Genomic DNA, 24,038 nt, shown 5'->3' with positions numbered 1-24,038 from the left:
GTTGCAGGTGTCAGCAAAGTGATTCAGACACACCCGCATATATATATATACACACACATACATATATATTATTTTTCAGATTATTTTACATTATAGTTTATTACAAGATATTGAGTATAGTTCCCTGTGTTGTACATTAAGATCTGTTGTTTATTATATATATAGTAGTTTGTATCTGCTAGTCACAAACTTCTAAGTTATCTCTCCCCCACCCCTTTCTCCTTTGGTAACAATAAACTTGTTCTCTATGTCTGTGAGTCTGTATCTGTTTTGTAAATAAGTTCACTTATGTCATTTTTTTAGATTCCACATATGAGTGATATCATATGGTATTGTCTTTCTCTGCCTTTACTTCACAGTCTCTCGGTCCATCCATGTTGTTGCAAATGGCATTATTTCATTCTTTTTGATAACTGAATATTGTTCCATAGTGTATATATATATATACATGTATGTATATATACACCACATCTTCTTTATCCATTTATCTGTCGATGGGCATTTAGGTTGCTTCCTGGCTACTATAAATAGTGGCACATCACTTTCTATTACCCTTCCTTGCTAAGCAGATTCCAGTTTTACTCCAAAGTGTACCGTATGTGTTCTAATCCATACTCTTCCTGTCACCTGGAGCACAGCAAACTCCTTGTTCTCTTTTCCTTTTTATAATTTTCTGTATTAAATCACTTTTGAAAGTTATAAAATGACATATGCACTGGGAAACTAGTGAAATAATGTATAAATAGAGGAAAAAGAGAAAAGAAAAAAAGTTTCTCTACCTCCGCCCTTTGACCCCCTGTCTCTTGCCATTCCTAATGTCGATGATTTGATATGCATCCCTCCAGACCCTTCTGCCGCTCACATAGAAATGTAATAAACATATTTACATGTAGTATATTTGTTTGCTTTTGCAAGAACAGTATCGTATTTTACACATTTGAAATGTACTTATGTTAGATATTTCTTCAGTTCAGGATTAAGTTTAACCTGTTTAAAAGTATCTGCGTCATAATCCTGTGTGGCTGTGTTCAGTTTATTAAATCGTGTGCCACGGCTGGCTGTCCAGGGACTGGACTGGGTGTGCTCTGCCTGCCTCTCCAGCTACACTCTCCAGGGTTTTCTGTCTTGCTCCCTGCCCTGGACCAGTCTGGGCTGCATCAGTAGGTCCTTGGCCCTTGGGATCCGGGTTGGATTTAGTTCACGTGTGCCACTCGCTGTTGAGAGAGGGTGGACAATGAAGCCAGGGTATTTCCCCCTGATTCCGTGCTGCTGGGTTACTGCGGAGTGGCGGTGTGCCCTGCTGCAGGTCACATCTCCTGGCAGCGCCCTCTCGGTATATCTGCCCCCACTTTGACTCCGGTGATCACTCCTCTGGCCTCGTTGGGCCTGGGGATGGTGTGACTCCCTGCTGTTGGTGGGCCCTGGGGGCTGCCCATCCATTTAATCTCCCTGAAGCCTGTCCATGCTTTGTTAAATAATCCCTTTGTTAAATGCTCTTTAATAATCCACTCGGAGTCTTCCTTCTGTGTCCTGGCATCCTGAGCAATAAAGATTCTTTCTTCTTCCTTTTTTTCCCACTTGTCATTTGCTATTACTTTCTAACTAGTTCCTTCCTTTATCTCCGGCATGTTCATTCTGTCAGTTTTTCTTTTAATCTCTGGGGTTGTATTTCACTCATTTTCTCAAACTCCTTCCTGAGCTCCCCAGGACCTATGGGATAAAGGTGAAACCCAGAGCCAGTCATCGTTTGCATCTCCCTCTTCTAGGATATGAAGTATCAGGGGCTCCACCCATTTCTACAGTTTTGCCCTGAAATGCATTTCTTGCATTGATACATTTGGTGCTCATAGTGACTGGTTTTGTGACACCAGACCCTACGCCTTTCCTCCCCCCGCCCCAAGATGCCTTGTCTTCATCAACTCAGTGCGGAGAAGAACAGATAATTCATTTCATGGAGGAGTAATTGAACAAAATGTACATAAAGCTTGTAAGAGTTTCTGGCATGTTGGAACTTTTCAGTAAATGCTGGTTACAAATTACTGTTCCCCTGCTCTGATCAGAATTGCCCTTCCGTGCATCTAATGTAACATCTTCACAGCCAGTAGTCACACAAGTGTACATTTCAGGAATGAATTATTAAAACTGCTTATCCCTAGAATCAAGGCCTGGTTGAAATTTCAGGCCCTCCTCCCTGATGAATGAGGCATTTGGCTCTCTCACAGGCTGTTGGGCTAAGGGGACACAGTCTGCTGTTTGAACGGAGCTGGACCCCAGTTTCCTAGTCTGACTATGGATATGGAGCTTTCCTCCATAGCTCGTGGATTTGAGGCCTCAAAGAACAATGCCACACAAACAAAACAGAAAAAAACCCAAATAACAAACAAAACACAAAGCTCTCATATAAATCCAGAGCAGAGTTGGCCAGGAATTAAGTCTCTAAACCACTGACTTTTTGTCAGTCCCTGTTCTACTTTACACTTGTCTTGAACAACGCAGTGTGTTTCTCAGGTGCTTTATATCTAATAGTAGTAGCAACCTTACATTTGTACTGCAATTTAGATTTGCCTTTAATTGGACATGTCCATAATCAGAGCAATAAAACAGAGGTGGTAGCACAATAGAGAAATTAGTAGAAATATTTGTAATGCCTGCCACTCGTGGAACTTTTTCTTTAAGTGCCCAACACTACATCATCATATTTAATTCTCACAGTAGCCCTGGGAGGCAGGCAGTTACCTGTATTTTACAAATATACAAACGGGCCTTTCAGTCAGCCAGAGACGCTGAGGCCCAGAGATGGATCCATTGAGTCACTTGCCTAAAATCACACAGTGAGTCAGTAGCAGAGATGCCAACACAGCTTTGGCTTCCAGACTCCCTTGGTCACTGCTGCAGTTCTGGATGGCTCTGAGAACTGCGATTAGGGCTGGTTTCCATCCAGACGGCAGCCTTTCCATTTTCCTCTCCCCTAAGCCCAGCTAAGGATGTACCACATTTTTTTCTTGTGCCCACATTTGGCACATCCTATTTTCTGATGAAGCATGCTTGGTCTCACTCTAGATTTACTCCACCCTGCCCCTCTCCCTCCTCCTCCCTACCCTTTTGACCCAGCGAGCCTCCCTAATCCCCAGTACCCTCCTCCTCCTGCTCTGCTGCCCAGTATCTGGGACAGCCCTGTGACTCCACTTCCGGCGCTGCTCTTCCTTCTGACAAACCAACCCATGTTGACCCATGTAGGTCCTTGTTTCAAGAGCAGGGATGGTGGTCCTGCAGTTATATTACATCATTTTAGGTGATTCTGAAAAAGAGGGCATTCAGTAACACTGAACTACATAGAGAGAAATTTTCTCTCCTTTCTAATTCTTTTCCTAACCTTCTGAGCAGATGAAGGAAAAAGTCTTCAGATAGTGTTGATTTGTCTTGAACACCTGGCCTACCACCCCAACCCTGGGTAATCTACCTTTTAACAGAGGTAGCAGATCTGAAGCTCATCCTCCAGAATCCTTTTGAGGACGGCAGAATGTAGCCCAAATTTCATGAGGTTTTTATTGTGTTCATTCCTAGGTTTACTGTCTATTTTTGGTAAGTGACACCAGCTTAGAATTTATGGGAGTGAGACAGTGTTTACTTTTAAAATACATTTATTTCAGGATAATATTAAGTAAATAACAGTACAGTTTGTACCAGGATCTGTCCAATGCCTTGAAAATAGCACAGTGGGGACTGAGATTTGGGCTTCAAAAGCCCAGCTGACCTTCCTGCTTGAGGGTAGAATGACTTTGTGGCTCCTTCTGTTCATCGCTGGGTCATCCCTCCCCTTGTCGTCCTCTGGTTCCTGGCCAGGTTTTCCACTTGTGCTTATCCATGTCTGGGACCCTGTTCAAGATTGGGAGAGCATTATCAGGGGCTGGGATTAAGATGCCATCCACAGTTCATTCCGCCACTCCAGCCTGACCCGGGCAGCCACATCACTTGTCTGGCCCTTTGATAACCATGTCTTCAAAATGGTGAACGTGGAGTTGTAGGGGGAGTTAATGCACACAGCTGGCTTTGATGTTCTGGTTCAGAAGACGGGGCCACCACCCTGCCCTGGTTAATCCTGCCCTTGGCTACTGCTTCCTCCACCTTATGGTTGTCCCTCCAGGGCCAAACCAAACCCGCTAAAGAAAGTGAAAACAGTGCTTGCTGTTCGTTATGCATTATGTATAGTGGGCTGTGTTCTGAAGGGAGTGCCCCGTGTTAGCTTCCATGGTGCACACTTGGTCATAAGTATATTTGGGTGATGAGAGAAAGAAGGTATTTCTTTTTCTTTTCTTTTCTTTTTTTGGCAATGCCACGTGGCATGTGGGATCTTAGTTCCCTGACCAGGGATTGAACCCATGTCCCCTGCATTGGCATCGCAGAGTCTTAACCACTCAACCACCAGTGATGTCCTGGAGGAATGTTCTTGAGATTCACCTGTAGCAGTTCAGAGTTTTGGAATAGCCAGCCCTGTACAACTGCCCCTGGCTTCAATAAAGACTCAAAGCCAAGAGGCTGCATTGCTTCCAGGAAGTCTTCTTCTCTCCCTGACCGCACTCTGTCTGTCTGTCTCCATGGCATGTTTGTCATTGAGGGGCCTGGAAACTGATCCATGCACTGGGCAGGGAGAGCGAGTCTGGGGGCAGGTTTCAGACCTCGCCACCCACTCTGCATTCTTGAAGGAGGAGGGCATGTAGATTGTTATCTGCTCACGGAGCCTTATTTCCAAAGGAAGAATGACCTGGAGGGGCCGTGGGAACCTGCCCTTTGCGGGTGGGTGTAAACGGAGAAGTCTTGGCTGACCTTGGCTGCTGGTGGCAGGAGCTGAGAACAGTTGCCGGGGTTGGCTGGGGACTGGCATCGCTGGAATTCCCTTTATGGAAAGGCCTGTTAGGTTTTGATGAACAGAGTGTTGGTTCAGTTCTTCTAGAGTGTTTGTGAGAGGGGCACTGTACGGCAGCCATTATGATTGGAAGAAAGAATAACCATGATAGTAGTTCCCATGTACTAAGATTCATAGATTGCCAAACAGAGACTCACCGTCATCCTAACCAGCACCCTTAGAGAAAGTGATCATTGTCCCCCATTTCACAGATGAGGTAACTGAAGCCTAGAGAGGTGAAGTCACTCACCCAAACACAGGTAGTGTTTCTTCGAGAAGTCAAACTCCTCACCCAAGATTGCGTATTTAACAGCAGAGGTGGGTTGAGAATCTGCTCTCCTGAGAGCCCTGTCAGTACCTTTTTCTGAATCCCACGTTGAGTCAACCAGGAGTCTTAGAAAGCCTTTCCTCTGTCTTCTCTAAATGATCCTGCTTTAGGAAAGAAAAGCAACAAGATTTCATCTGTATAGTCTATCCATCCTGTTTATTCTTAAGAGTGGGAGTATTTTTAGGGAGTTAAATCTAATTATCCAGATGGGATTTTATTTTTAAATAACCACCTGTGCCTTCATCTGGACTTAAAAGGATCTTGAGTCCCCACTGAGGGTCGGAGTCTGTGCTTTGTGATTTGAACATAGGTAATAAAAGATTTGACTGGAGAAGATTCCATCTCCAGTTTATATCCTCTTTTTTTGTTTTTCCCCTTCCTCGGATTAGAGTTTTTATTCTGAGCTTCTGGAATGTCTGCAGAGTAGAGAACAGATGTGTCCTAAGTACTGTTCCGGGGCTGACTTTATTGCCTGGGAAGAAATCCATGGAGGGCTCTGGTTTCTCTGGGAAACATATTCATATTAGCTCAGATGGAGGTGGTAATTTAAGTCCTTCAAGTTAAATGCTAGGTGAGGAAGACTGAAATGGGAGCCAGCATCCCCCAGCCAGCGTGGGTTCAAGATTCTGTCTTTGCATTCTCCAGTCTACTTGGAATCACAGCCATTGTTAACAGCATTTGCTTGTTGTGGGTTTTCTTTCTCCTCCCTTCCCTCTCTTGCTCCCCCTTCCTCCCTCTGAACCTCTGTCTTTTCTCACTCCCTTCCTTCTTCTTTTTTCTCTCTGCCTCTCTTCTCTCCCATTTTCTCACAAACTCCTAATTTTTTATAGCTAATTTTTCTAATCATTATCACACCCTACTGAAGGAAAAATAAGTTGGACTTCGTCAAATGTCAAGGGCCTCTGCTATTCTGGATTGTGAATCAGGTCTGTCCGTAAAATGCATTAATTGGGAGATTGGGGTTGACATATACACACTATTGATACTGTGTGTAATATAGATAATGGCCTTCCTGGTAGCTCAGCTGGTCAAGAATCTGCCTGCAATGCAGGAGCCCACAGTTCGATTCCTGGGTTGAGAAGTTCCCCTGGAGAAGGGATAGGCTACCCATCCCAGTATTCCTGGGCTTCCTTGGTGGCTTAGACAGTAAAGAATCCACCTGCAGTGTGGGAGACCTGGGTTCGATCCCTGGGTCGGGAAGATCCCCTGGAGAAGGGCATGGTAACCCACTCCAGTATTCTTGCCTGGAGAATCCCATGGACAGAGGAGCCTGCCAGGCTACAGTCCATGGGATCGCAGAGTCAGACACTGCTGAGCGACTAAGCCCAGGACATGACATAGGTAATGAGAACCTACTATATAGCACAGGGAAGTCTACTCCGTGTTCTGTGGTAACCTGAATGGGAATGAAATCCAAAAAGAGAGGATATATGTATATGTATGGCTGATTTACTTTGCTGTATGGCAGAAACTAATACAGCATTGTAAAGCAACTATACACCAAAAAATTTTTTTAAAAACACACAAACACAATTAGGCCATAAGAAGCATGTCTGATGCACTGATTTTATAAGTAGTGGCTTACAAGTGATTGGGTTCCTGAAGTTTTCTACCACAAAGAAAGCGTTCCTGCACTGGACCTGTCACATTCAGTATCAGAGAGGACAGCCCTGTCAGAAAGAGCCACTTGGCATAAGGTTTAAGGATTATTGGTGCAGTGGCCTCAGGTGCAAAGCAGTCAGGAGCCAAGAGATGGGAGACCTGGATTTGCTTCCAACTGCAACTAATCAACTCTGTCACTTGGAGAAAGGTGTCTACCTCTGTCTGTAGATCTTCCATTTAGAATATGGGAACAATAGTCCCTCCCCAGTAAGCTTCTTAATTCAAGGCAATTTATACAAATTTAAAGTACTGTAAATAATGAGTAGAAATAGTGGAACTAGCATTGATAGGTATTTACTATGTGTTAGCGTGTTAGATATTTTATATACACATGTACACACATGCACAGGTTTCCCCCTTCTCCCCCCTTATTGCGTTCTGGCAGCCACCCTGCGAGGTGAGCCTGGTGTTTTAATATTACCACTCTGAGCCAATAAAACTGGGGTCCTGAGAGGTTAAGTCCTAACTCAAGATCACAAACTTGGTTAGGTGGTTGGCCTGATTCTCCAAGTACTGGGAGAACCCAGTGGAGCCCAAGCTTGGCAGCTGGCACGCCTAGAACCTGGCTGGGCTGTAAGAGTGAGCTGCATTGAGTCCTGGTGGCCGTGCAGCGCCTGAGGCAGCCACAGTCTTTGGTGCTTCAGTCTCTAATTAGCTGCATCTTGGGTTCCAAACACCCTCCAGGTTACCCCTGTGCTCAAGAAGTGCCGTCATTCCTTATAGGTGTTAATGCATGAGAAACGTTGGTTGGCTCCTGCCTGCCATTGCAGGAGACATAAGAGATGCAGGTTCGATCCCTAGGTCAGGAAGATCCCCTGGAGGAGGGTTTGGCAACCCACTCCAGTATTTTTGTCTGGAGAATCCCATGGACAGAGGAGCCTGGTGGGCTACAGTCCATAGGGTCACATAGAGTCAGACACAACTGAAATGACTTAGCATGCATGCACGCACACATTAGCCACTTTAATAAAAGTTTGGGGGACAAGCTGAGGACCCCAGGAGCAGCATTTGCTTGAGTCTGTGAGTTGTGGTTTTGATACTTCTGCTGTCCATGATAAAAACCAAATAATAATACTGTACTAAATAGAGCAGGGGTTTTGTTATTCCCATATCTGAAACCTGTGCAAGGCCCCCACTTCATCTTTATGCTCATTTAGATTTCTGATGATTGGGTCAAAATTCATTTCAGTAGCATTTGAACAGTTTTGAATGATGCCATCTCAGTGATGTTAATTCCACTTGGTCACCTCTTCCCATCCCTCTGATGTACAAGGTGCCTGGGATAGCTTTTGCCCCCTTGTTGAGATTTGATGCTTTCTGAAAGAAGTGATGATCCCCAGTGACTCAGGACTGGATGTCCCCAGGCAGGAGAAGATGGTCATATTTCATGACGGGGCTTAGTTCAGGCAGTGACTGGCTCCTTTCCCCCAACCAGCTTATTTCAGCTCTTTGCTAGAAAGATAAAGAATATCCGAAAAGCACGGAGCTGTGAGAGGGAACTCTTAAAGTTACCAAGATTATTGTTAGTGCGCAGCTTCTGCTGGAGAAGCTTCTGTCACCTTCACAGACACACAAACTGTGTCTGGGGTGTGACTTAGTACTGGGCTGCTGATGGCTGCCTAAGGGCCATTTATAGAGCTTATCAAATACAGATTTGTTGGCCTAGAGCAGGACCTGGAAATCTATATTTTTCTAATGTGCACCCTAGTTTGGGAAGCCCAGTCGTAGGAGTGCCTCATATAATTTTGCAATTACTGTTAAAACAGTAGATTACAGTAGCCTTCAATTAAAATGTTTTTCCTTAAAAGCCCAATTTTCTGACCATTTCACATAATTTTCTGACTCAGATGTCCTTTCTATTCTTCTGATATAATACACCCTCCTATGTCCCACCCTTCATCCATTTATGTGACCAACGTTTAACAGCTGTCTAAGATGGGTCCCAGCTGTCTAAGATGGGGTCACAAAGAGTCAGACACGACTTAGTGACTGAACACCAAGAGATGGGCCCCAGGAAATGAGCTAAAAAGATCAAAAGACACAGTTCTAAGTTCACAGGAGCCTGTGGTGTAGCCAGGAGACCATTAAACAGTAAACCAATTCTTGTGGAATAATATCATTATTTCAGCTGCAGTGGGAACACCTAAAATTTGCTGGAAAATCAGGTAGTACATCCTGGGGTAAAAACCCTTTGAGGCTTAACAAAAGAGAGGATGGTTGTTAATGGCAGGTGAACATAGGAGACAGCAGAGAGAATAGCTTTGCAAAGGCTTAGTGGCCAGAGAGCCATAGGTGGCAAGAACTGCACATTCTTTGATTTGCCACCATCTATGTAGAGCTAGTGGTAAAGAACCCTCCTGCCAATTCGGGGGACACTGGAGATGAGGGTTTGATCCCTGGGTCAGGAAGATCCCCTGGAGGAGGGCATGGCAACCCACTCCAGTATTCTTGCCTAGAGAATCCCGGAGCCTGGCGGGCTACAATCCATGGGCTCACAAAGAGTTGGACACAACTGAGTGACTAACACACACACATACACATTGATAAAACTTGTGATAGAAACGAGGGTGGATGTACTGACAGAGGGCAGCTCATGAGGGGCTTGGAGATTGTGTGTGGTGGGAGTCTGTATTTGACCTCATTAGTACATTTTTTTTGCCACATATGTAAGTTTTTTCTCAACATCTTATTGATGTGTATCTTTTAAAAAAAATCCTTCCCCCGACAGTACAGCATGATGAAATTGTTTCTTCTCACGCAATACCTTGGAAGCAGGAGAGACTCAGCAGTAATTGGCTACATCCCCAGTGGAGCCCTAGCTTCAATTCTCATCTTCTGGTCCTGTTCATAGTCTTTGATTTCAGAAGCCAGAAATCAGCCTGTGTGTGGGGCATCCTTCTCCATAAAGCCTATGTTCCTTTTGAAAGCCCTGTCTCACCAGTGTCATCTCCTGTCCTCATCACGTCCCTGACTGATCCCCGAGTTCCCTCCACACTGATCTATTTCAGGTTTTCAAAGAAACATAACTTTCCCCCCACCACAGGGCCTTTGCACACACTGTTCCCTTGGTGTGCAGTTCTCCTCCATTCCTAGCCTCTATTTTAAAAAGCCCTGTGCAGTGCTAAGTCGCTTCCGTTGTGTCCGACTCTGTGTGACCCTATGGACTGTGACCAGCCAGGCTCCTCTATCCATGGGATTCCCCAAGAATACTGGAGTGGGTTGCCATTCGCTTCTCCAGGGAATCTTCCCCACCCAGGGATCCAACTGGTGTCTCTTAGGTCTAACCTGCAGTGGCAGGTGTGTTCTTTACCCCTGGCACCACTTGGGAAGCCCAAAACGTAGGGGTAGGGGTGACAGCAAAAGTGGTCAGAAAAAAGCCCCATTCCCCTTTATTTGTGATGCTTGACAGAATTTTACATTGTTTTACTTATTCTAGTGACTTTATTGCCAGACTTCCCCTTTAAGTTCCGTCAAGGCAGGGACCTGGTGTGGCTCATTCACTGCCACATCCTTCAGTTCAGTTCAGTTCAGTTGCTCAGTCATATCAGACTCTTTGTGACCCCATGAATCGCAGCACGCCAGGCCTCCCTGTCCATCACCAGCTCCCGAAGTTTACTGAAACTCATGCCCATCAAGTCGGTGATGCCATCCAGCCATCTCATCCTCTGTCGTCCCTTTCTCTTTCTGCCCGCAATCCCTCCCAGCATCAGGGTCTTTTCCAATGAGTCAGCTCTTCGCATAAGGTGGCCAAAGTACTGGAGTTTCAGCTTCAGCATCAGTCCTTCCAATGAACACCCAGATTGTGTCCACCTATTTAATAAAAAATATTAGATACCTGTTTGCTGAGTGAGTGGATGTGTGAACGATGAGTGGATGAATGGATGGATGGATGGATGGGTGGGTGTAGTTGAAGTCTGTATGTTGAATTCGTAACAAACCACAGCCCACCATTTTTTTCAGGCTGCAGTTCCACTCAGCCAGGCTCCTAAGAATTCTCTTCTCCCACAGAACCCAGCAAAGCTACGTCCATCCTTCATGCTGTGATCTAAGCTCCATTCATTTAATGGAATCTGTGATCTCTAAAGCTGACAGTGATTTCTTTCTCTCCTGACTTAGACATAAAATATATGTTTGTATTTTGTTAATTTCCTTGGAATGTGCTTTGTTTTTAGTTGGATCACTTACCCAACTTTCATTTAGTTATGACTTTTAAAAAAGGCTTTTCTCATAAGAAAAGCAATAAAGAAATATATCTCAGAGAATGTGAGAAATACTGAGTATAATGTACTCAGTATACTGAGTGTACTCAGTTCATATTTGAATCCCGCATAATTTCTCCTCCTTGAGTTATACATTCCACAATTTATCTGCATATGTGTGCATGTATAAGCCTCCTGAATTTTAAACATAACATGATCCCTCTGTCATAAAGACTTTTCAAGGCCATTTCATTGTATGCCTGACCCTAAGTTCCAATTTTGAGACTCAGTATTGAGTGCCAACAGAACACCAGACTGGATGCTAGACACCGAGGTAAATGTTATCCTACTTAGCGTCATTTAGTGCTTTCTGGAAAAAGATAATATAAAGAGTAGCTGTGTTTCTAAGTGGCTGTGATAGGTTGCAGAAGAAAGAAGTGAAACTCAGAATAATTTGAGTTATGGTTAAACAAGAAAGATTGGATCCCCAAGAGACACAGCCACTCAATTACTGAGTGCACTGAACTCACAGGTGTCTTAAGACAGTGGTTCCTGCTAAACCTCTGAAACAAGGACTTGGGAGAACCTTGGGAGACCACTCTTCTCTGAAATCCTAGCTGTAAGAATGACTCCTGTTTTCCTTCTTTTCTAGAGCGACCGTCTTCTGATCAAGGGAGGCAGAATCGTCAACGATGATCAATCCTTTTATGCTGATATTTACATGGAAGATGGCTTAATAAAGTATGTATATAGGACCCTTCACTTTATCTTTTCACTAGAGACTCAGAAAGAAACTTGCTTCTTTTGCTTAGTAGACCAGTGCTTCTGTGTATTTCATTTCTCCTTCTCCTTAAAGATGACTCTTTCATTTAGCCCTTCAGTCTGGATAATCCCTTTAAAACTAGATTTTAAACTAGCCTTAGTTCACTTGGATCACATGAATGAAGTGAAAAATCTGAATTCAGTCACCCAAATGATGCTACAGGCCGCTTTGGGCAAGCTGCATTGATGGGAGCTCTATGTGTTGTGGAGAGGTGGGTGATGTGACCATCATCCTTAAGATCATTGGAAAAGCTCCACAAACTACAGTACCCTAAAAATATAAGGTCTAGTATAATAGGTCCATTCCCTTCTTCAGGGGACCTTCCTGACCTAGGGATCAAACCCAGGTATCCTGTATGCAGACAGGTTCTTTATCTGAGCTACTAGGGAAGCCCCATGCTGCTGCTGCTAAATTGCTTCAGTCATGTCCGACTCTGTGCGACCCCATAGATGGCAGCCCACCAGGCTCCCCTATCCCTGGGATTCTCCAGGCAAGAACACTGGAGTGGGTTGCCATTTCCTTCTCCAATGCATGAAAGTGAAAAGTGAAAGTGAAGTCGCTCAGTCGTGTCTGACTCTTCCCGACCCCAAGGACTGCAGCCTACCAGGCTCCTCCATCCATTGGATTTTCCAGGCAAGAGTACTGAAGTGGGGTGCCATTGCCTTCTCCAGGGAAGCACCATAATAAGTACCAAAGGAATTCAGGTAAAGAATAAGTAATTTAGAAATGCACAAATGGAGAAATCCCTTGAGAGGAAGGTTTTGAGGTAGAGAGGGCGTTTAAACTGAACCTTGACTTAGGAAGGACTTGGAAGGTTTTGAGGTAGAGAGGGTATTTAAATCGAACCTTGACTTAGGTAGGACTTGGTTGGGCAGTGCACAGATAGGACGAACATTTCAGGTCAGGTTTCCCAGTAGACACTTAAGGGATATGTAATTACTTTACAGAATGGTTTGCTATTGGATGCTTGAAAGTAGCACAGCCAGATAACCTTTATGTGCAACTTCCTTACATAGTGATCTTTTAGAAAGCGTTTGACCTACACATAGCCTTTCATCACATAAAGCAGGCTGCTTCCCCACACTGATAAGACATAGTTTAGAATGTGTATCCAGCCCACCAAATGAGCCATCCCTGGCCTCATACAGTTTTATTTTTATATTATTCAGCTTCATTGGCTAGCTTTAAGATTCTGGTTATAGATCGCTTACCTATCTTTGGAAACTTGGCTTAGATAAAACTTTCTGTGGGCAGACATTCCTTACCAGCCCCTAAATCTAGGCTAGTTTTCCCTTTGATGAGTTTTTTTTAAGATATTTTTTTTTAATGTGGACCATTTTTAAAAGTCTTTATTGAATTTGTTATGGTATTGCTTCTATTTTATGTTTTGGATTTTTGACTCTGAGGCATGTGGATCTTAGTTCCCCAATGAGGGATTAAACCCACACCACCTGCATTGGAAGGCAAAGTCTTAACCACTGGATCACGAGGGAAGTCCCTTGATAAGTTTTTAAAATACCCCATGCTTTTATCAATCATAGCAATTCTGACACTATTAGGCCCCCTTGAGAGCAAGCACCACATTGGGTTCTTCAACGTATCTACAGCACTTAACCCAGTACTTGATACATAGAGACTTTTGTAAGAGCTGCCTTTTATTGAGTATATATCATAGTGTGTGCCAGATATTAGAGTAAATGCTTTACAGGCCTCATCTCATTTAATCTGCCAGCAATTCTATGAAGTAGGCACTCTTATTACCCTCTTTTTCAGAGGAGGATAGAGAAGAAAGAGGAACAGAGAGAGTAAATAAGTTGCTAAAGATCAACATAGTAATTCATTGAATGAATGAACAAATGCAAGAATGAAGATGTTCACACTTAGTAGCTTTGCCGATTTGCATACATTTTCATAATAGAAGTAGGAAAAATGGTGTTATTAGACAAGTCAACTGATATAAAAAATACTTTCTCCAAGATATAAGCCACAATTAATTTTATATTTTTCTCTTACTAAAAAAGTATGTGTAGTCTGCTCTCTTTGGAGCAAGTGTGTTCCCTCATTTAGACATTTTCAGAGTTAGAAAAAAAAAATTCAGTGCCTCATGCTTCTTCTTCATTCCAGAGTTCATGGCAGGCATCATTAATTGATCATGGAACTTTTCGTGGTTGACCCTTAAACACAGGCCCTGAATCCTTCTTTGTGCAGTGATTCAGGCATCTACTACCAATAATTGAATATATAAACTGAATCTTCTTTGCCTTCACTATTAAAGTAGACCAGAAGGCCACTTGCCAAGGACATTATAGAAGGAATTTAACCATCCAGTGTGTGTGTTGGTGGTGGAGAGAAGGGTGTATAAGCATGATTTTCATCTAATCCTATAATTTGATATATCTTCAGCAACTTTATTAACCCACAGAACTTTGAAACAGAAGAAACTCCTTTCAGTTTTTACAGAGTTGTGTGTCTACTGTGTGCAAAGCAGCTGTCTCAGGCCATGGCATGTGACACAGTACAGATGTCATTGGAAACCAAATCAACTCTTTTCCACCAAGGATCTGACACTCTTTTAGGGGAAATAATATGTCTGTCCATACAAAGCACATGACATTACCCAATAACATCAATGTGTGTGTGTGTGTGTTATCTGCAGTCACTCAGTCATATCCAACTCTTTATGACCCGATGGACTGTAGCCCGCCAGGCTCCTCTGTCCATGGGATTTCTCAGGCAAGAATACTGGAGTGGTTTGCCATTTCCTCCTCCAGGGAATCTTCGCAATTCAGGGATGGAACCCACATCTCCTGCATTGGCAGGCAGATTCTTTACCACTGAGCTACCAGAGAAGCCCAATAATATCAATATCAAGCATTAAATTAGTAGAATAGATGAGATCCAGAGGAACAAGAGAACTGTGTGAGATTATAACATTATAACTATAATGTTATACCTTTATAACAGCTGATATTTATTGAATTTGTATGTGCTTCACAGGGTTCTATGGGCTTAACACAGATTAACATTTAATCTATACAGTAGACCTATGGAGAAGGCTTTTTTTTTTTAAAATCACATCTTACAGATGAAGGAATTGAGACATGGTGAGGTTAAGTCACTGGGCCTAAATCATAAAGCAAGCATTAGCAGAGCCACGATTGTGAATCCAGGGGAACCCACACACAGGGCGGAGCCACACTCTTCAGTACTAGACCTGGCTGTCAGTAGAAACTTGACCAAGGAGGGGTGAGGGAAGCTAAGCCTTCAAGGATTAATGTGACCTTGATTGGCTCAGTGGAGAGAAGTGGGGGAAAGCATTTCTATTTGAGACTAGGTATTATACCAGTTGTCAAAAATGGGTGGAAACGTGCCTACATAGACACACCCAGAAGAGGCAACTCTCCCTGCTCTTGGCTCTCAGTTCCCTCAGAGGTGAATCAGTGAGGGAGGGAGATGGGAACACACTGGCCAGTATCTGGACTAGAATGGAATTACCATCACAGCTGCATTTTTTCCACAGTGTGTTTTGAATTGTGGTAACTCTGGAATGGCCCAGTGGTGATGTGGTAAGGGTGAAATCTTAGGGATGTCGGAAAGCTTAATTTTAGTTGTAGAACTTACATTTTGTCAAACCAGTGGAAGACTTCTTACTACCCCCAAGAGAATGTCTTTCTTGGCTGGGTATAAACAAAAGCAGAAAGTGTTCATGCCACTGGCAGCACATACATGTGTCTGCAAGGTGGGAGATGGTTCATAATAATGTAGACCTTCATGAGTCTTAAGTCTGCCTGGAATTAACTGGATGTTTATATCAAGGATGTGAACTGAGCAACATTGTTGGTCTATGAGGTTACATTGTGCTAAGGGTAGTTGTATTTGTCACGTGTCTTGTATAGTGTGTGCTTGGCCTACTCATCGGCTTCCTCCCCACCCTGCCAGTTTCCCCCTCTCTGCCTCCCTGAGATGCTCTGAAGCTTCTTGGGCAAAGCTGTGTCTGGTAGAGCTTGTCATAGTCTGCTTCCTTGGCTTGAAGCTTCTCCTGAGCTGCTGACCACACAGACGCAGCTGGTGTAGGCATTTGCATCTTTGGCTTCCTCTTTAAGAATCTACCACCCGTTGTGATTGATAGATGAGCTATCCAGGAAGGATGGACTTGGGAGTGAGAATGGACTTGGGAATGCCCTAGACACATTCCGTTTGTCGTTAGGAGCACAGACAAACCCATTTAGATAGCAAAGTTCATGCACCTGTTCTTTACCACCTCCTTCAATCTCTTCTAACAGTTCATTATTTTACAGCTGTTCAGTCCTTCTGCAAATGTTCTTCCTGACCCTTAAATAAAGAGCTAAATGAAAATAAAAACACTGGGCTTCCCTGGTAGCTCAGCTAGTAAAGAATCTGCCTGCAATGCAGGAGGCCCTGGTTTGATTCCTGGGTCAGGAAGATCTCCTGGAGAAGGGATAGGCTACCCACTCCAGTGTTCTTGGGCTTTCTTGTGGCTCCGATGGTAAGTCTGAGCCCTGGGTTGAGTAGATCCCCTGGAGGAGGGCATGGCAATCCGCTCCAGTATTCTTGCCTGGAGAATGCCCATGGATAGAGGAGCCTGCAGTACATGGTGTTGCCAAGAGTTAGACATGACTGAGTGACTAAGCACTCACAATAAAAACATTTATTGAAATGTTTATTACACACCCTATATTCCAGCCACAGTCAAACCCTTGGGGTGACAGTACTAAGCCAGGACACATGGTCTCACCAAACACCATACTGGATTGTTTTATGCCTATAAAAACTGTTTTCTGGATGGAGCTAGAGATGATCATACTGAGCGAAGTAAGTCAGACAGAGAGAGACAAAATACCATATGCTATCACTTGTATGTGGAATCTAAAAAATGATACAAACGAACTTATTTACAGAACAGAAACTGACTCACAGACAGAAAGCAAACTTATGGTTACCAAAGGGGAAAGAGGGGAAGGGATAAATCAGGAATTGGGGTTAGCGGATACACACTACTGTGTATAAAATAGAAAAACAACGAGGTCCTGCTGGTTAGCGCATATTCATTGTCTTATAATAAAAAATGTTTTATTATTTGTTTCTGGATTGCTAAGCTGGTGAATCACTTGCAAAGACTACTTCGATAAACATAGGTTACAACATTTAAAATCCTTATAATACCATGTTTGTCTTGGAAGTCCTTCTTTTAAATTGCTGGTTGTTTCCCTGTCTCACCAGGCAAATTGGAGACAATCTGATCGTCCCTGGAGGAGTGAAGACCATCGAGGCCAATGGGAAGATGGTGATCCCTGGAGGCATCGATGTCCACACTCACTTCCAGATGCCATACAAGGGCATGACCACAGTGGATGACTTCTTCCAAGGGACCAAGGCTGCCTTAGCGGGGGGCACCACCATGATCAGTAAGTCCTACAAATTTACACACTCATGGAAAGCGTGCCAGGGGTCCTAAGAAGTGAGAGTTTAACTAACGTGTTAACCGTAGTGCTCTCTGGTGGAAACTCATATACTTCCCCTCAATTCAGCGAATGACTTCCTGCCTGATGGGACCTGAGAAAAGCTGGTTATAGGGAGGACACTGGCAGTTTCCGTAACCGCATAAGGAGATGCAGGAGGCTCATCACCTTGAAAGCAGCATACTCTCTGTCTGCCTTAGAGCAGGGGCTGAGAGTGCCATGGGTGGGGAATCAGCATCTCTGGGCCAGACCCTGGGGAAAGTGGACTTGAAAAGCTGTGGACCTTGGACAGAAGGTGATCTCAGAACTTCCCGCTCAGGTGTGAGGCAGGAGGGGCAGAGGGTATGAGCAGAGCAGTGCAAACACGGCTGAGAAGTCTCCCAGAGAGAATGACAGACGGGCAGTTCTGGAGAACTTAGGAGGGTGCAGTGGTGGTTAGTGTTACTTGGTCTGTTCTGTATTGTGACCAATTCATATCTTTAAGATTGGGCAAGCCGGGGAGTTGATTCCCTTATTTTGTTTTTCTGGCGACTTTTGCAATTCCAAAGAAACCTAGGAAGTTGCATGCCATTGATTACTGAAGGGATAGCATTCCAGGGCACTCCTTCCTGTCCCCAAGAAGTTCCAGTGAACTGGCCCCCAGCCCAGCCCTGGCCCCCAGCTTGGTCAGCAAGAGCACTGTTACCACCCAAGAAATATACATCCACCCAAGAAATCAGAATAGCGTGTCATAGACTTAATCACTGTCTTTTGCTTGCTTTCTATGGGAGCAGTAGTAGGGTTCAGCTTCAGCTAGGGGTGTAGAAACCCAGGAAAATGGCATCAGGGCCATAAAAGGTGCATTTCTGGGAGCCTGAAGCCTTTGTCCAGCCAGAGGGAAGAAGCCAGCCGAGTTCTCAGCAGCTGCCTGCCTACAAAGGCTCTGGTGCTGGTCCAGACACAATAACACAGCTCCAGGCCTCTGCTTTCAGATAAGTGCACTTGGACTGCCTGTGCTAGAAGGCTGAGGAAATGAGTGATCTTGGCCTGGCTTTCTGCCATCTGGCTGAGGAGCCGGACCTGTTCAGAGTCCTAGACATATGCATTAGGCTTGAGCTTCTGCTTTAGGCAGGGAGCAGGAGGTGAGTCAGAGCTCCTCATGAAAAGAGAGGAAAGCATGTGAGAATCACAGAAGTGTCTGTGCCCTTTCTGGATAATTAAACACCCTAGGTATGCAAAAAAAAAAAAAAAAAACACATAAATCTCACCTCACCGTCACAGTTTGCCTGTATTAGTTTTTCTGTTTAACAAAAATAGGATTGTAATAAACATACTGTGTTAGCCTTCTGTTCACTAGTTAATATGTCATGGATGTCTTTCCATTCATTTACTTTTATTCTACTGAATTTTAAATGGACTTCTGACATCCATTTTATGAAGGTATCACAATTTATGTATTTAACTAAACTTCCCTATTGTAAAACTTTGTTTCCAGCTTTTCACTTGCATAAATATGTAAATAGTGGCAAATATCCCGAGGACCCAGATTTTGTGTTCAGGCATATTTATTTCCTGAAGGATAGTTCTTAGGCACAGGAATAATTTTTGAGTTTAAGGTATGAAAAATGTCAAGGATTTTGAAACACACTTTGAAATTGTTCTTAGGAAAGATACCAGTTCACACTTTCTCTCAACTGACATGGGGAGCAATTAAAGTGTAACATTTGTCTTACCCTTACCAATGTTACTGGTGTAAATGTTATTCTTTTTAAAAATATTGTCCACTATGGCAGGTACTGCAAGAGAAGGTTTGGGCCTCAGGGAAACCGTATTCTTTTTATTTATTTGTTTATTTAGCTTTGTTAGGCACTTGGGACCTTCCTTGCGGCACACAGACTCTACTGCTGGTGTGCGGGCTCACTAGTTGCAATGTGCGGGCTTAGTTGTTCTCTGGCATGTGGGATCTTAGTTCCCCAACCAAGGATCAAACCTGTGTCCCCTACATTGAGAGGTGGATTCTTAACCCACTGGATCACCAGGGAAGTCCCAGAAACCTTGATGAGAAGTTTGCATGAAAATAAGATCTGTGGGCTAAGCATCAGGTTCACTTACCTGAGTTCAGCTCTTTCCTATGGCAGTAGGTGTGAAAATGTCACTGTCTTGTGACCTGACATAACTTTAAAGCCCCTCCTTCTGCCCTTAGAAGGAAGGAGTCCAACTTTGATCACCAGCAGTAACTCCCACAGCTACTGGTAATAATGGCACATAGTGGGAGCTCATCAGTTGAGAGCTAACATTTATCGAGCACTTACTATGTGCCAGGCATCATGTAAAGCTCTTTCTACACTTTTTCCCATTTAATCTCTTCACAAACTTAGAGGGAAGGCAGTGGTATCCCTGTCCCCCACTCCACATCGAAGGATGAGAAAACCAAAGTTTAGAGAAGCTAGTCATTTGCCCAGGATCGCATAGCTAAGTACCGGTTGAATCAGCAGCAGCCACCATTGAAAACCACCCAGGACCCCTTTCTGAGGTTAACCCTATGCTCAAGAGATAGAGACTGTGCCATCGTAGCTAAGCAAACAGGACAGACCTGTGCAGAGGGGACCAGAGGCTGTGTTGGTGAGCTGCCCGCTTGGGGCCTGTCTTGTCCAGTTGACCATGTGGTGCCCGAGCCCGAGTCCAGCCTGACGGAGGCTTATGAGAAGTGGCGGGAGTGGGCTGATGGCAAGAGCTGCTGCGACTACTCCTTACATGTGGACATCACCCACTGGAACGACAGCATCAAGCAGGAGGTGCAGGGCCTCATCAAGGACAAAGGTGAGTGTGGACACACCCTCCTCCCTTCCCCCTTGTCCGTCTTTCTCATGCTCTCCGCTCACTAGGTTGCAGGGAACCTTGAGCGTGAATGCTGGATGCAGTCGTACCTCTATGAACCTATTTCTGTAAAACAATCTATGAGTAGTGTATTTGGAGGGTGAAATTAAATGGCTCTTTCCTTTTAACCCTGATGACTTAGGCATTCAAGCCCAGGTTGAACCTTGACTTCTGCACATTAGCTCTGTTAGTTCCCTGGGGACCGGCTCTAGATTTCAGTTCTCTCTCAGACCCAACACCCTGCCCAGGCCTGGTGGAGAGCTGACATTCACAAAGTGCAAAATCAACTGATCCCAGGAAGTCAGCCATATGCCGGTGCTGATGTAAAGTTTCTGACCACCTTATGAAGCAGGATGGTGTTTTTTTCTTTTTCACAGATGAGGAAACCGAGGCTCATGAGGTTAGAACGTGGTGTCACTCCTAGTGTGTGTACACAACTGGTGTGCTGCAGTGATTCTCAACACTGCTTTCCTGAGCGGTGCTCAGGCTTGTTGACCCTCTGGGCTGGGAACAGTGTAGGGGGAGGCAGAAAAGAGGTGCCAAAGAAGAGACCAGCCTGCGATGACGTCATGGGAATTGTCAAGTGTTTCAGTGTAGAGGAGGACATAGAGAAATGCTCTTGGAGAATGGGCTGTGTCCACTTGGCACTGGCTGGGGGCCTGTGGTGCACTCAGGGCGGGAAGCACAGGAGGCAAGGAGAGGATGACCACACTGACCTCCTCCTGTCTCCCCTCCCCTCCTCTCTTGCAGGGGTGAATTCCTTCATGGTTTACATGGCCTACAAGGATTGGTATCAAGTGTCCAACACGGAGGTAACAACCCACCACGTGTGGTTTGGGGTCTCTGGATGGGTTTCCTGTGGTGGCCAGTGACCTTGGCTTTCGGCACGTGAGTCACTGTGGTTCGTGTGGGAGAACGCTGGGCAAGGAAGGAGCCAAGTCCTCACCATCCACTCTACGTTTTCAGTAAGGTAGCAGGCAGGGTGCCAGGGGCAAGGCAGACCGGGAGCTAGAATTTCCACTGGAGCAACTTTCTCAAAAGGACAAGAGGACGGGCGTGTCTAAATCTCCATCTACCCAACAAATTCTGTGCCTCTCGGGAATTCAGGGGAAGCATAAGTGCTCAGCCTTGCAGGATAAAGGAGGGCCATCTGCTCTTTGGGCTCATCATGCCAGCTTGCCTTTGACTTTCTTCCTACGAAATACATGGGGTGTGCTTGTTTTAGACAAACCTCAGCTTCTCGGAAGAAATGCAAAACATGAATTCCCATACTTCCCAGCAAGGAGATGAAGAATGGTCTGCCCTGAGAGGCTAAGAGATAGAGATTTCAGCTTTTGAGTTAGCTTCTGGCTGGCTGCAGTGCCTTTAGGGAGTGTTAAGAAGGATTTTGAAGCACTATCTGAACTTAGTGGGAAATAGTTCCATTTAAGGTGTGTGCAGGAGACAAGAGTGGTGGGGTTTAGTATCACTTTGTTAGATGCTCTCCCTGTCTGCCTAGGAGACATGATGGGTTTCCTTCCATAGACAGTTTCCTAGAGTTCCTAAAGTTCCTTTGGACTAGCTCTCCTCCTTGGTCTCTTTGGTGATGCATATTTTAGTCTGTATGTCTGCCCTGGTCACTTATTTCCTTTGGTTGATCCCATTTATTTAATTTTATTATTTACTTATTTTGGCTACACTGGGTCTTAGTTGTGGCATGTGGGATATAGTTCCCTGACCGGGGATGGAACTCAGGTCCTCTTCACTGGGAGTGTGGAGGCTTACCTACTGGACCACCAGGGAGGTTCCGACCCCATTTCCTTTAGCTCCTGCTCTAGTCATGGACCTGAGCACGTGGTTACTGAAAGCATGGTGTCCTGTAAAGGTGACAGAGCCTCATTTCTGTTTCAGCTGTATGAGATCTTCACGTGTCTGGGAGAGCTGGGGGCCATCGCTCAGGTGCACGCTGAGAACGGGGACATCATCGCCCAGGTAACGAGGCATCGCTCCCTGCGGTGCAGGGGCTCCTTGGGCGAGCATCTCCCTCCCATTGATTTTCTCATTTCTTCAGTGTTGCTGGAGCTCTCAAGCTCTAAACCCTCCTAAGCACTGCGCTAACAACAGAACCTGGCTTCAAGGACCTCAGAGTCTAGGAGGAGGAAGTATGAGGGCAAGTAGACAAGCAAGGGTGGAAGTATCAATTGAAGATGCTAATAAAGCGTTCTGGGAACCAGGGCAGACATCCTGGCAGAGGAGGTTCTCACATTGGGCCTTTTGGTAGGAGAGCATCACTGATTCTGTTTTGAAAGTGAGTCCGAGCTACATGACACACCCTGTTCTAAAGAAAAACTTAAGACAGCGTTTCTCAGAAGCCGGAAATCTTATCCAGCACTGCGTAACTCCTGGCCTTGGATAATGAAGAATTCGCGTCTTGTGGGGATCAGACGTCCCACTGGTTTCCTAGAAATCACATTGAGCAACCCGAGGAAAGAGTGATGAAAGCCAGGGCCCCAAGGCCCAAACTGGTCGTTTGTAAGGAAGCAGAAAGCACTTCTCCCTCCATCTCCTGGGGTGCTTAATGGGCTCAATGCACAGATGTGTCTTCGCCAGGGTTCTGTTTATCTCAGAAGTGTTCAGGGTTGGCTTCCGCTGGGAGGAGGCGGCCAGCAAGGAGTGTCAGCTCTCTCAGTCCATTTGATAACATTAACAGCAAGAGCGCTTTATTCATTCTTCCTGAGAGTGCTCCCGCGTACTCTGTGCCAGGCGCTAGGCTCTAGAGGGAGTCGGCACAGAGGGAGGCCGGCACTCTTGAGTGCTCGGGCTGTGCTGTGGAGGTTGTCCAGGACGTGATGAATGTGGTCAGGAGCGGTGTGGGAGCACGTTGAGACCCACCCTCATCTCAGCTTCTGCCACAGGTCCCATTGGACAGCACTTACTGCTGTCCAGGTCTTCACCCAACCCTTCCAGGATGGCCCCAGCCTCCCCCACGCTTCTATAGTTGAGAAGACTGAGGCTCTGAAGGGTGAGGTAACCGGCCCAGGGACCACAGCTAGTAACTGGGAGAACTTAGTCTTAGCCTCTCAGGGGGTGTGCCTCCGTGGGCATCTCTACCCAGAGATGGAGAGACGGCGTCCTCTCTACCCGTCCAGCTTCAGGCTTCTGGAGAGACCAGCACCCGATCTGTGCAGGCTGCAGCTGTCAGGCTTTCAGACTGAGTGTTGTCTCTCCAGCGGAGGAGGTGAGCTCAGCATACAGTTTCCACTCCCTTATGACCAAGGAGGCTAATTAGTTGGGCCCCTGACAGCCTTCTCCCACGCCCCCCGCACACGCAGATAATGAAGTCACTCTCCAAGGAGGCTCCAAATGCCTTGCTCCCATGGGAGGCATCCCGGAGGTGTTGGAGCTGTCACTTCTCTCCTCCCCATCCTCCAAGGTTTCAGGGGAGCAGCCAGATGCCCCAGCCCTCCCTCCAGATTCCCTCGCAGCCAGACTCCCTGCTTCTTCATGCTTGACTCTGTGGAGGCAGACGGGCTCCAACCCTCAGCCCCTTTCCAGCTTTCTCTGTGGCTTCTGAGCACAAAAGTGGCTCTGGTGTTCCCCGCCTACACCCTTCCCCCACCTTGGGCAGACTGTTCTCAGGAAAAGAATAAGGGCATTTCCCCCCGCCATTGGAATGAGTTTCTCATGTGTGTTTATTAAATTCAGTTCGAGCTGAAAGATTTTATCACCTTGTTTAAATGAAGGCAGCTGCTGTGCTCAGAGCTTCTTGCTGCACTTTATGCAAAGTGACTAAAAGGCGAGAAGAAAT

The 24,038-nt window shown here is 45.3% G+C and overlaps 1 protein-coding gene across 4 annotated transcripts in view; it reads left to right on the top strand.

The window, feature by feature from the left end:
* The window catches only part of DPYSL3 (dihydropyrimidinase like 3), a 117,506-nt gene that overhangs the window by 67,946 nt on the left and 25,522 nt on the right, over window positions 1-24,038 (top strand). For all 4 annotated transcript variants that reach the window (XM_043913177.1, XM_043913176.1, XM_043913179.1 and 1 more), the window contains 5 exons: window positions 11,745-11,833; window positions 17,157-17,341; window positions 20,030-20,194; window positions 21,002-21,063; window positions 22,142-22,222. In XM_043913177.1, coding sequence (XP_043769112.1) covers window positions 11,745-11,833; window positions 17,157-17,341; window positions 20,030-20,194; window positions 21,002-21,063; window positions 22,142-22,222 — 582 coding nt within the window. The remainder of the gene's footprint in view (window positions 1-11,744; window positions 11,834-17,156; window positions 17,342-20,029; window positions 20,195-21,001; window positions 21,064-22,141; window positions 22,223-24,038) is intronic.

Source organism: Cervus elaphus, chromosome 9, assembly GCF_910594005.1.
Source record: "Cervus elaphus chromosome 9, mCerEla1.1, whole genome shotgun sequence".
Taxonomy (NCBI): domain Eukaryota; kingdom Metazoa; phylum Chordata; class Mammalia; order Artiodactyla; family Cervidae; genus Cervus; species Cervus elaphus.
The sequence above is the reverse complement of the archived record's forward strand: the minus strand, read 5'-3'. Positions and strand labels throughout refer to the sequence as shown.